At 41.4% G+C, this 13,764-nt stretch overlaps 1 protein-coding gene across 1 annotated transcript in view; it reads right to left on the bottom strand.

Annotated features, from left to right (window-relative positions):
• Nucleotides 1-13,764, bottom strand: part of Cpa6 (carboxypeptidase A6) — a 371,225-nt gene that overhangs the window by 241,021 nt on the left and 116,440 nt on the right. Inside the window, 1 exon segment of the mRNA NM_001415862.1 lies at nt 3,079-3,154. Within this exon segment, the coding sequence (NP_001402791.1) occupies nt 3,079-3,154 (76 nt within the window).

Here is a 13,764-nt window from a genome sequence, read left to right as displayed (position 1 = left end):
TAGGGCAGGAGCAGACGGGATGAGAGATTTGGACTATATTAGAATTCTGTCAATTACATCTTACTCTAGGAGAAAGGGCCAACACTCTTCTTGGCTGCTCCTCCTCTTTTTCCCTAAGAAGCTGTTTGCAGTGACCCTGATTCTGTCCTATGAGCTCCACAGGGCAAAAGATGACAGATAATCAATTCTTTTTTCTCCTACAGGCTGCTTTCTCTAGTTGGCTGGAATTTCTGCTTTCCACAGTGGGAAAGGATTACTTGGTAAAATAATTCAAATAATTTAAGGTCACATCAAAGTAGGAGGATGACTCTAGGGAGAACACTTCTAAGTTCAACACCTCAAATTCTAGTTCAGGAAAACTACCTCACTTGAGAAAGGAAATGAATATTATGTAGAAATTCAGCAGAGCAGTCTTTAGAAGGTCCTGTTTGCATAGCTTTCCTAAGGCCAGCATCTAGGAAGGTAGATTTTCATTGGGCTCCTAGCCTTGCCACAGATAAGAGCAACCCAGTGTGTCTATGCTATTTGTAAATAATATGGTTCATGCAAAATGTCTGGCTCTCCTCTGGGAATGTGGAATTTTGCTATGTATTAGGGAAAACATGACATAATAGATCCCCATAAGAACTATGGGCACCAAGTTTCTTTTCAGCCTCTTTGGCAGCCATCACTGTAGATGTGCTGTCACGTGGCTGGAATCCCCTGGGTTGACTCATGCACTGTTCCCTCTGCTTCTCATCTTCAAGTGTATGTCACAGCTGTGAGCAGGCTTTTCATGACTCACGGAGGCCTCATGAAAATCAGTGTCCCACAATACCATCCCTTGCTGTTGCTCTTCCACCCTTCTTTTAACTGGCTTCTAAGCTCCTGCAGCAACAAGACATCTTCTCCCAAGACCACTTCTTTCCTTAAGGACTAAATGAATGCAATTTTTAGGAATGTTTTTCTGTAACTGTTGCATACAAGTTTCCTCTGAAATAGAAGCATTCCATCCTGCAGGAAAGGGCTTGAAGCCAGAAGGTAAATTGTTCAAAATAGGAAGTCCCAGAAATTGACCAGATTCATCAGGTCTCTTGCTCCAAAAGTAAGCAATAAATGCCTCTGAGGGTCAGTCTCAGACAAGCGCAAGCTGCAAAGAAGACTCAGAGAAGATGAGCTTCCTGGAAGAAGCAGAAACCAGCCAAGCTGCTTCTTACTGGGTTTAGACCAGCTGGGTCACTGGGAAAGGACACTCCCAACCTGTTGAGCTGCCTACAGGCTGTGCAGTGTGCTCCAGGTTCTCAGCTGTTTTTGTGAACTATTACTCATACTGGCATGAACTTTGGTGACACAGCTGTTTTTGAGTAATTTTTGCTTCTTTAAGTGACTGCTCACCCATGCTCCTGTAAGTAACCTCAATAAAAATTTGGTTCACCAAATTGGATGTTGGTGGTGTCTGTGCTTTGGTTTTCCACGGGTTCACTGTACCTAGATGTACATATGTGTTGCATCTCCCCAGGATAAATCTTGTCATACAATTACCATTCATGTAAAAGTACACAGTATACATGTGCTGGGACATCTGTGCCAACGACCTTCTGGGGTTCAATATATTGTATGAAGCAATTGTAGCATGCTTATTAATGGCAAGTGACCATCATATATAGAGGATCATGAACTCTAATTCATGTTTCTGGTTTTTTTTTCATATTAGAGATTGAACCAAGTGTATTATGTGTGCTGGGAAAGCCATTCCCGACCTAGATCCTCATCCTTTATTTTTTTCTTATATAATTTAAGGTCTATCATATACATCAACTGACATCATGGAGATAACCCCTTTCTTCCCAGTATTTGATTCCGAATAGCTGTTTCCCCAAACAGGAGTCAGGGAGACCTCACTCTCCCTGTGCTGTCTTTAAACTTGATGGGGTGGAGATGGAAAGGCAAGACTTGAGTTTTCTTCCTGCCTTTGCAGTGCTTAGCTCCCTGGTGGGATGTTCAGGAAACGTCTGGTTATTAGAGCCCAGAAGAGCATTGTGAGGCAGATAGTCCTGGCCTACCGCTGAGGGTTAATGTCAGCACCACAGGGAAGGCCCCTCAAGGGGAGGAGTGTTAGGAAACATAGGCAAGTCTTTCTGGGGTTGGGTAAACAACCATTATTTGTAGGAAGTCAGGGGTAGCATTACTTAAATTGGGGTCAGAAAAGATGGGGTGGGGGGAGAGATCAATGACCTCAGAGTTCAAAGGTCCATCAGCAAAAAGGTGCAATATTTACAGGAAGATGCTAAGTAGAAGAGCCAAGCCAGTCAGGAAAGATCAAAGGCCTGGTCATGACAAACATTCACCTTGAAGGTGTCCTCCCTCCCACCTAACACCAGCATCTCAGAGGACTCTGTGTCCATCACCTAAAGAAAACATTACTATCCCATGTTAAAGACAAGCACGGCCCCTTGGCAATCTGCTTTGCCATCTTTTAGAATGAAGCCTCAGATATCACACGTTTCATGGACTGGTCTATTTCAGTCTCATGGAGGAGAGTTAATAGCCACACCTCTCACTTTAAGTTCTTAGCTGAAGCCACTGCCTAAGAGAATAATGAGAGGCTATCACTCCAAATCCGTACAGCCATCAGAGTGTGAATGAGAAGCACCTTCATTCAGCCTTTGCTGAATTCAGCAGAGTTAATGACTGCCTGCCTGAGTCATCCTTGCCAGCGTTTTCCCATTGAAAAGTCTGAATCCAAACAAGAAGGTGGGCACGTTCTAGGAAGATTTCAAAAAGGAAAAGTGGAGTTCCGAAAACTGTCAATTAAATTCACAACCCCAAAGAAAACATTGACTATTTACCACTTCTAACAGACTCCACTGGGAACACAACAGTTTTCTAAAAGCATTCATTCCACCTGCCCGATGGGTAGCCAGTGACCTCGTATCCTCGTATATAAATGATGTGTGGTACATCTTGTCAGAATTTCACTCTCCTTTAAATGCTCCCCCACACTGTCTCTTTACCTGCTTCCTTTGGCTAGTTATTCTCATTATTCAACCCCAGTCAGCAAACATGCCACAGGCTTGCCCATAGGGCAAGCTCTGTTACCTTGAGTTGGTGGGATACACTCTTTAGTGCAAGTGCTTCCTCTTCAGATTTGGGGATGAGTCTTATCACTTTATGTCTGCAAAAGAGGGTGAAAGGCAGGAATTATTATTTAACAGTAAAGATAGACACCTTTTTCCCTTTGCCCCCCCCCCCTTTTTTTTTTTTAGAAACAGGGAGATTTTATTTGACATATTGCCAATGGTATGCCAGGCATGACCATAACAAGAAACCCCTGCTAGTCTTCTTTTTTTTTTAACCTTTAAAGACATTTCCTGTGCTTTTAATAAAAGCAGTAAGTTTTCATTGACCCGTAAGTATTTAAGGCAGTTAGTTATTGGTATTCTCTGATTGCTTGCAGCATCTTTCTTGGTCTGAATCATCGCCAGTGTTTCATCAGGGTTGGAAGATATAAGCTTGCATATTATATTGCTGCTTTACCTTTAGAATGGATGGCAGTTTTCAAGATGAGGTAAGGCTAATGTGAAAGGCATCAACCCGCAGGGTGATGGATTTGAGCTCTGTGCGCTCCCTTTCAATCCTCTAGCTTTGCCATTTCAATGATCTCATCACACCTTCTTCAGGTCTATGAATGAAAAGCCTTCTTGGCTTGCTGACAATCACTTAGCACGTTTTGAGCAGCCTCACTTCTAACACAGCTTTGTGCTCTGGTTTCCTCAAAACCATCCCAAATGACCTCGAAGTATCAGTGTCAGGGAATCCATACGAAAGAAAGCAGACAGAAAAACTGTCAAGTCGGTATAAAACAATGCTAAATATCACCGTGGGGCTTAAGCTTGAGCGTGGAGTTTTCCTCTGTGCTTCAGTTGCCTCTGACCTATGTTTCCCCGGATTTATCAGACCCTGGCCTCCCCCCCACCCCACCCAATACAAATCTTGGCAGCCATAGACAACTTAGCTGGGTGCTATGGCTTTCCTGATGGATGGATTACCTGACAGCTTGCTGAGAAACAGCTCCATCTGGGGCCCTGTCAGCTCCTCCAGCATGCAGAGGAAGCAATCTGGAGCTGTTTTACAGCCACGAGGAGGTTTTTTTTATTTGAAGGATAATTCAACCTGGCAACTGGTTCTTCTTTTGAGAGTACATGACATAAAAAAGCCCACCACCCCTGGGATTATTTAACTCTGGAAATGGTAGCTGCAACCCAACCTTGCCATTCTTATGACAGAATGGTTACTTTATCCTAGCCTTTATGAATTCTCAGACACGGCCTCTATGGAGCTGTGTTTATTGTCACTTGCTCACCAAAGAACTGCGAGCAAAGGATGCTACCCAGGGAAGGCAAAGGAATGCAGCGCTTTCTCTTGTAAACCAGTAAGACGTGTGGTGGAATAGTCAGCAACCCAAATGCAGCAAGAGCTTTCTCTAGCAGGGAAAGCCCAAGTGCCCTCATTGGTTTCACCAAACAAAAAGCTTCTTCTTTCTGAATCTGATAGGCAGCATTTGCAGAAGCAGGAGCCATAATTCGGTATGATAAACAGGGAGGCTCTAGGTTTTGAGTTTAGAGAAAAACACAGCTGGGTATAACTATTTTAGAAGATAGCCTGAAGGATTTTCCTTTGTGTGTGTGTGTGTGTGTGTGTGTGTGTGTGTGTGTGTACACGTGCCCGAGCGCGCGCGTGCATGTCTATGTGCACATGTGTGGCATATGTGTGTATTTATATGTCTCTACATTTTCTCACGTCTCTCTCTAAGTCACAGGCCTCATCCTCTCCCATGCTCCTCTTTGCTTAGGTGGAGAAACAGGGTGAGGATTGATTCTAATCTGGGCTATGGCTACTTGTAGCACACCCTTGACCACAAGGCTTAAACATTTAGAGCCAGCCATTTCTATTCCTTTAACCAGGACAGACACCAATGTCTTACTACTTAACAATTTTATGAAAAGTATTTCATAAAGATCCCCTATGTGCCAGGCTCAGAGTGTGTCCGGGAGTCAATATTTCTGCTTATTCATTCCTACTCTCAGCGAGTTATGGAACGGCCCGGCCTTCGGGAGGGAGGGGTTATAGGACCCCGAAGCACCACTTCTGCTACCATTACCACTACGGAAAGATGGCTTCTTGTCTTTTAATTTGAGCTTATTATTTGCTCTTTTCTCAGGCTGTTCTTCAGCAAGGCATCAACTCATCCCGTCATTCCCAACAACAGTCACTTGGGGAGACTGGGTACTTTACAACGACTTTGGAGAAAATCCTGTAGAGGTTTTCTTTTGCTATTGATTTAAGCCACATGTTCAGTTTTTCAATATTTCAGAAAATACAACCTAACTTGGTGTAGTAAAGGATTTCCGTGAATGCCTTTCATGAGGAATCAGAATAAATGACTACGATGAGTTTGGGGTGCCCTTCCAGACTCAGTCTCCCTCTCAAGGTCCTGCTCAGCCACTCACCTCCTTCTGTGTCAGGACCCAGTGCTCAGGTTGAGGACTAGTTCCTCACAGTGGCAGGACTGGGAGAAGCAGCTAAATGGAGTGTCTGAGTCAATCAGGGGAATGGAGCCCTAGCAGTGGATGGTGGTTTTCTCTTGGGAATGGGTCAGCTAATTGTTCTGCTTCCATTTCCACACATGCATGCTTGTCCTTCTGCTATTCTACCATGAAGGGAACAGCAAAAAGTCGTTTCCAGACCCTGAACCTATGTTAGCACCTGAGCTTGTGTTTTTGAGTCTTCAAAACCGTGAGCTAAATACATCTCTTTTGTTCATAGATAGCCAAGTCTCAGGTGTTCTGCTAAAGAACAGACTACAGACTTAGAAAACAGACTAAGACGTAGACAGGTCTGGCAGAGTTCCCAGGGACTCCGGTTAATCTGGGAATGGGCATGTATTATAAATTGACCTAATCAGACAGAAAGTAAGGATTAACTGGAGGAGAAAAGAGTAATTTTCTTGTTGAAAGTAAACAAGGAAATGTGTCACCCTGATTGAGACTACCAAGCTCCAATCATGACGGGAGAAGCCTGGGGTGAAGCAGCTTCCTGTTCTTCTCACTGCAACATGGGCCACTATATGCGGGCTCAGAGAGAACCTGGGTCTGCAATGGCCTAGCTGATACTACCAATCTTTAAGCCTTTTGTTTTCTCTGTGTTTTAGTATGGAATATAAATTTCCTTATGGTATAGGTTTGGATGAGTCTGATTTTCTCCTCTCTTAACCAAAGCATCTTGGACAATGACAATATTTTTTACGTAGTTTGTCTATCTTTAGAGAGATGACAAAAGTCAGTGAAGCGGTTTTTCATAAGTGGGATTAGACATCCATGATTTGATTTCTTGCCTAAGTTCTCCTCTCTAAAACATACCTTTAAATTGGGTGGCAACTTAAATTGTGTGTGCTTCTAGAAGGAAAGATTTGTGGTGTCCCAGTGCTAAGATTCATTTTATAGTCACATGGAGAACAAGATGGTTTCAAATATTTGCCAAAAATTATGAAATCTTTTATCTCACAGAAAAGTTAATGTCAGCATGGCCACTGACTTAAAAATTCTCATCCCTAAGTATTAAAAAATATCCAATCTGTTAGGTAATTCCATGCAGAAACATTGCTGTTCCTCACATAGTCATGCTATGGCATATTTGGCTCTGAGAGCTGCATTTCCTTTGTTGAGAGACTGTTCTTGATATACATGAAAAATTTCATTTAAAGGCAGTAAATAAGGAACAACACAGTTGGGCAGACTCGGGGTGCTAAATGGATACTCTCTCTTTTGCTTATGGTTTATAGTTCCGATATAAAGTACTCAGTGCATGAGAAATCACCCTGTGGCAGTTTGCTTAGGACATGAAGATTTAGACTTCGCTTTTAGATTAAAGTTAGGCAGAAGTGATGACTATGTTTTTTGCAGTTATTTTAACAACACTGAGAAAGAAAAGCACAGTCTCCGAAAGCCTCGTGGTTGTACTTTATTACAGACATTTTCCCAAATGCTTGCTGTCTACCATGGTATCTTATCTGTAATAGATGGCCAATAAACATTTGGTGAATTAAATAGAAAGTTGACTTTCTGTAAGCCACAATACCTTGAATTTGGTTTCCACTGAAAGCTTTGAAAGAATCTCCTTTTCTCTTATTGGCATATAACAGAGGAAAAAGGCATAAGATGTAATCCTGCCATTAAGTTAAATTAAGTAAGATATTGTCTTCATTATGTCTTTGAGAGTTACTGAAGATTTTGTCAAATCAGGATATTTTTCTTTCAGTCTTTTTTGTAGCATTTAAAAGTGAAACTCAACTAGAGAAAATCATTACCAAGATGGAGAACAAGTCAGTTATCCTAACTGTCCACACAGCAATTATCCCATTCAAGAGAGTAAAGAGGGAAGGCTAAAGGAAGGATTTCCAAACTGGGTATTTTAGCTGTTTGTTTATGACATAAATCATACTCCATGTTACAATTGTATACGATATATATGTGTGTGTATATATATATTATAAGGCAGTAGGTGGTCATAAATTACATACATTTATGTAATGTTTCATAAATTACACAGAGAAACTATATAAAGGATTTAGCTTGAGTGATCAGAGAGGACCATATGGATGGGTTTTGATATTTAAACTCAGAAGAATTAGGGCTGGTGGACTGACAGCTACTGGCATTTGTTATTATTTTAGTGGTTTTGAAATGGGAATAAGCATAACATTCACTTAGAAATCCATCAGGCAGTTGGATATTTTCCCAATAGGAGGCACTTAGCAATGTTGGTGTCTCTCTCTCTCTCTCTCTCTCTCTCTCTCTCTCTCTCTCTCTCTCTCTGTGTGTGTGTGTGTGTGTGTGTGTGTGCACTCGCGCATTCATATGTGTGTGTTCACATGTGTACTTACATGTATATATTCGTGGGTGTGTGTATTCACATGTGTATATGCTTTATGTCTTTTAGTATGGTAAGTAGTTGACAGAATAAGGGAAATCCTAAAAAAAAGCCTCACATTCTGAGTTCACAGTTACCCAACGAAGCTAATGATTAGTCTGATTGGTTGGTGTCTTGACAGTCTCTAAGCTTTAGATGAGAAGGTAGGTATTCATGCTAGAGACTCCCACATAAAGCCTAAGGTTAACAACTTCAGTGAAAAGATGGTGAGAAAATATGCTCCATGAAAGGAAACACTAGAGATTGTATTGAACTTGGCAGTGAAGAGATAGGTGAGTGTCCTGTTTAGAGTTTCTATTGCTGCCAATGAAACACCATGACTAAAAGCAAGTTATAGAGAAAAGGGTTTATTTGGCTTACACTTTCACATGGTTGTTCATCGCTGAAGGAAGTCAGGGCTGAAACTCAAAGAGGGCAATGACCTAGAGGCAGGAGCTGATGCAGAAGCCATGGAAACTCGCTGATTACTGGCTTGCTTTGCCTGGATTGTTCAGCTTACTTTTGTATAGAACCCAGGACTACTATAGCCCAGGGGTAACCCCACCAACAATGGACTGGGCCCTCCCACATCAATTACTAATGAAGAAAAAGACCAATAGAAGGATCTTACAGAGGCATTTTCTCATTTGAGGTTCCCTTCTTTCAGACTCTAGCTTGTGTCAAACTGATAAAAGACAGGTCAGCAGAGTGAAACATAGTCACCATGGAGAATTTAAGACCACAAGCTAGCCAGGTAGTAGGGCTAAGAATGAAATTCAAACTACTTAAGTTGTTCAAACTTCTTCTACTTAAGCATCTCTGTGAAGGTATTCTTTTGAGTGGAGGTTCCTTGTGGTCCATTCCTATGACCTCTGTGGGAGACAGTCATTCTCTTAGCTTCAAAGTGATGCTTGTTGATGAACCATACATGAGGGAGTATAAGCAGTGTTTTCAGTTAAAAGAAAATGCTTCATTTAAGCTGAAAGATTACATGACAATTTACTCATTCATGTGAAGCCAGCCTAAACAGTAGCCATGTTGACTACAGCTGAGAGAGTTACAAGACCAAGTCCTATTCCGGCTGGGCTGGGCTTTCATCTCATTATGGTATGATTCTCCTGATTTCTGCATTTCTCCCTTTTGTGGTGCTAGGATCAAATTAGTGCCTTTATCATGCTGGTAAAAATACTAAGCTCAATCCTCAGCTTGTCTTATCCCTTAAGAGTGTCTTCTCTTGGCCATTTTCATCTGCATGTATGTAACTTGCTTTTGATTTTTTTTTTTTTAAAAAAAAACAGGGTCTCACAGAAGACTTTGGATGTAGACTTTAGAGCAATGTTGAAACAGTTAGGCCCTTTGGACTTTTTGGGTCAACTCCTGTCATTTTCTAGTTGGAGATGGATTTTTACCATAGGGGACCAGGAGCAGTGTGTCATAGTTTAAATCTTCAAATGTCTCCCTGAAGCCCCAGGGGTTAAATCATAACCTCTACCTTGGCACTATTTGGAAGTGATGATGTTAAGATATGGGCCCTAGAAGGTGATCTTTAGTCTTTCAGGGTCATGTCTTTGAAGGGATAGAGAGATGCTGGACCACAGATCTTTTTCTTTTTCTCTCTCTAGCTTGGAGGTGCAGTTTGCACTTCTATTCGCTTTCATGTCATCTTGCTTCTGGATGGAAGCATCAGAGCCAAAACATTAGCTGAAATAATACTTTTCACCTTCAGTTGATTATGTCAAATATTTTGTTACAGGTGGAGGAAGATAATCAACACTGATGGAAAAGCCTATACTGTGTACCATTGAGTGATGTGAGGATACTATGTACCATTGACTGAGGTGTGGAAACTGTGTACTATTGATCGAGGTGTGGAGTTAGAATAATTTATACTAAAGGATACCTTTCTCCTCTTACACAGGTGCTCTTACTAGGATATTCATTGCTACCTATGAGGTCAGAGTCCAGGGTCAGTCCATGTATAGTCTTTGGGTAGTGGCTTAGTCCCTGGAAGCTCTGGTTGCTTGGCATTGTTCTTCATATGGGGTCTCGAGCCCCTTCAAGCTCTTCCAGTTCTTTCTTTGATTCCTTCAATGGGGGTCCTGTACTCAGATTAGTGGTTTGCTGCTGGCATTTGCCTATGAGTTTGCTGTATTCTGAGTGTGTCTCTCAGGACAGATCTACATCTGGTTCCTGTCTGCCTGCACTTCTTTGCTTCATCCATCTTGTCTAATTGGGTGGCTGTATATGTATGGGCCACATGTGGGGCAGGCTCTGAATGGGTGTTCCTTCTGTCTCTGTTTTAATCTTTGCCTCTCTATTCCCTGCCAAGGGTATTCTTGTTCCCCTTTTAAAGAAGGAGTGAAGCATTCACATTTTGATCATCCATCTTGAGTTTCATGTGTTCTAGGCATCTAGGGTAATTCAAGCATTTGGGCTAATAGCCACTTATCAATGAGTGCATACCATGTGTGTTTTTCTGTGATTGGGTTACCTCACTCAGGATGATATTTTCCAGTTCCAATTATTTGCCTACAAATTTCATAAAGTCATTGTTTTTGATAGCTGAGTAATATTCCATTGTGTAGATGTACCACATTTTCTGTATCCATTCCTCTGTTGAAGGGCATCTGGGTTCTTTCCAGCTTCTGGCTATTATAAATAAGGCTGCTATGGGCAGTTTAGCTAAATAAGGTTTTGAAAACTAAGATATAAGATAAAGGGTAAGATTCCTGTCTAGCGTAGGGAAAAACAATAGATTTGTCTTGCTTAAACTTTGTTAATCAATGACAAAAGAACTATTGCTTTGGGTTTGGGATAAATTTATGGAAAGATAGATGGGAAATGTTAAGTTAGGTGTGGGTTTCAAAAGAATTTATAATCAGCAATCCTGTTGTAATTTCAATCTGTTTTTAAGACAAAAAAAAGGATACCTTTCTCATCTATCAAGAAAATTTCTAGCTCTTGAAGGCAAGTCTTACAATACTTAACCAGAGAGAAATGTTAAACAAGATTCTGAATTTGGTCCTCATTTCATGCAAGGAACAAATTTCTATTAGAGCTCTGTATACAGTTTGATTGTGGATCTTAGATTTCAAGTAGAGGAGGAGATGGGCTTGGGTGAGCTGTGAGTTATCACAGTGTGAACTGGAAGATGAAGGCAGCTTTCTGGATAAAAAGTAAGTCTGACTTGGTGGATTAGTTTCACAGTCAAGTTCACCTTTGCCAAACCTAGTAACATAATACACGGTACCCTAAATGAGTGCTGTATGTCTTGTTCCTGGATTGTGTTAGCCATCACTGTGACAGACACCTGAGGAAAACAGTTTAGCACCAGTGAGGTGCCTTTGCCTCAGGTTTCATCAATTATTGTCTGTGGTTTCCTGGATCTACGCCTTTGGGCCCGGGGCAAGGTATGAGAGGCAGAGGACTGAATCCTTCAAGAATCCTGCCCAGGAACCTACTCTCTAACTGCCACAGTTCTACCTCATATTAATTTATATAAATTAACTAAGATAGCAACTTAAATGGAGGAGAATTTATTTTGGCCCATGATTTCAGAAGTTTAAATTCATGTTTTTGTGTTGATCCGCCCCGGCCAGCAAGGCTAAGTCTTCTCAAAGCAAAGGAAATGCCAAAGATCTGAACAGGGTGATCAGGGGATTTGAGGCTTTTGAGATTAAGCATGGTATAAACAAAGTTCTTCTCATTTCCTTTATTAAACTAAGAAAAGCATGAGGTGATGCTTAGAGGTACCTTAAGCAAACACAAGTCCAGAGAGGAATATACCTCAGGCTGTGTCTTTGTTCATCATCTTCATTCATGTGAAAAGAGCTAAGGATATTTCCCCAGGCCTTCACCTTTTCTGCAAAAATAACAAGGACATCCCTTCATGCCCATGACACTCCTTTCATGCCACTTATAATATCATATGCATTTCTTTCTAGAAGGACACCTTAGGGGAAGAATATTCTGCACTCTGCCCCATTGTCGTTCACAGTAAGCTTACAGCTTTCATACACAGGCTCCAACATTTTTGCTTGCTCCATTGTCACAGTTGGCTTGTGATAAGACAGGACATGGGCAGGAGCATACCCAGGAAGAGGCTGCTTATTCTGTGGTAGCCAGGAACCACCAAGGCACAACAGGAAGGATCCAGGACAGGATATGCATTTTAAAAGGGACGCTCAGTGAACTACTTTCTCAATCCAGGCTTTAGCTTCAAACCTTTCCATTTCTTCATTAATCTTTAATCTATCAATGAACTAAAATGTCGATTGTCCAGAACCCTCACCATCTAAATTACCTTACTCTAGAACTGCCCTTACAGAAACAGGGGGTGCTAGTAGCCCTTGCATCAAGAGAAGGTCTTATGATTCCTGATGTGTCCTGAAAGCATGTCACCCATTTCTGCAATGCTAAATCCTCAACTTCTTTTCATGCTGTTGATCTCTTCATCAACCCTGACCTCCTTGATCTCATCTCAGAGCATGCTCCTTTTCTGGCCAAGCTTTTGAAATCCTCCCACTCTACTTTTTGCTCACTATTCTCACTATAAATTCTGCTAAAAAGCATCTAGCAAGAACAGTCACGGTGATGACTCCTGTCCTGGTCACAAGCCTCTGTATTAAACTTTTCATCACTGTGAGTAATACCAGAGGGAAACCAGTTAAGGAAGGATTCTTTTGAATTGTCATGGTTTCAGAAGTCTTGGTCCACAGTCGGTTGGATCTATTGCTTTAGCCCTGAACTAAGCCAGAAAATCAAGGCACTGGGAATGTATGAAACTGTTTATATCATGGTAGCCAGGAAGCAGAGATCTGGGTCTCAAAGTACCACTCAGGAACTCTTCTGCAGTGACTCGGTTCTTCCATCAGGGCCCTTCCCTTCTATCCCTTCACAATAATGTGCTCAAATTACGAGTACCTAGATCAAACGGTTCATTAGGCTAGAGTTCTCATGAACTAATTGCTCCTGGAATCATGTTCACAAACACATCTAGAAATAGATTTTTGCTAGAACCTCTAAGATGTCTCTCAATACAATCAAGATAAGGTTTACTGTCACACAAAGATTTAGATTAAAGTATATTTTAAATAAAGTGATAATTTGTCAAATAATATTGTCTTGGGAGGGCTGGCACAACATCAACAATATTTAAGTTTTATCTCAAGTGTACTGGTGATATCAAGCTAAACGTAATGGATCAGACATATTGGGGAGATGTTGAGAGACTACATCTTTAGTTGGACAGACTGATTGCTAGTTCTCTGTGGAGGATATAACTCCTCCAACTAGATATTCCTGGTGAAGATAAGAAGGGCCTATTTAGGGATATAAGATACATGCTCATGTGTCCAATACCATATTTTCTGCTCACTGAGGACAAAGTCAGTCTGTTTTCTTACAATCATCTCGCTTCCATTTACAGATAACATACATACAAACCAACACAGTTTCTGAGGCCCATGGGAGCTATAGATATGAGAAGAGGTTGTACAGTTAACATGAAAGTGGGGTGCTCTTTCAGCGTGGGTGGCTGAGTAATGGTCTCTTGAATCAACTTTTGAATTAAAACATGGATGATAAAGAACCAATCAGCAAGGTATAAGGACAGAGTGTTCTAAACAGAGAAAGGCCAATTACAGATTCTGTATGCAAGCCTGCTGAGTCTATCTGGGGAACAAGATAGTCCCTATCTATATGAGGGGTGGTATTGGGAGTAAGGCAGTAAACATCGAATGGTGGAATTCTGGAGTATCATATGGTTTAAGATCTATACTCAATGCCTGGCATCTCCTAGAGCATTCTAATCCGGTA

Source organism: Rattus norvegicus, chromosome 5 (genome assembly GCF_021556685.1).
Source record: "Rattus norvegicus strain SHRSP/BbbUtx chromosome 5, alternate assembly SHRSP_T2T, whole genome shotgun sequence".
NCBI classification, from domain to species: Eukaryota; Metazoa; Chordata; class Mammalia; order Rodentia; family Muridae; genus Rattus; species Rattus norvegicus.
The sequence above is the reverse complement of the archived record's forward strand: the minus strand, read 5'-3'. Positions and strand labels throughout refer to the sequence as shown.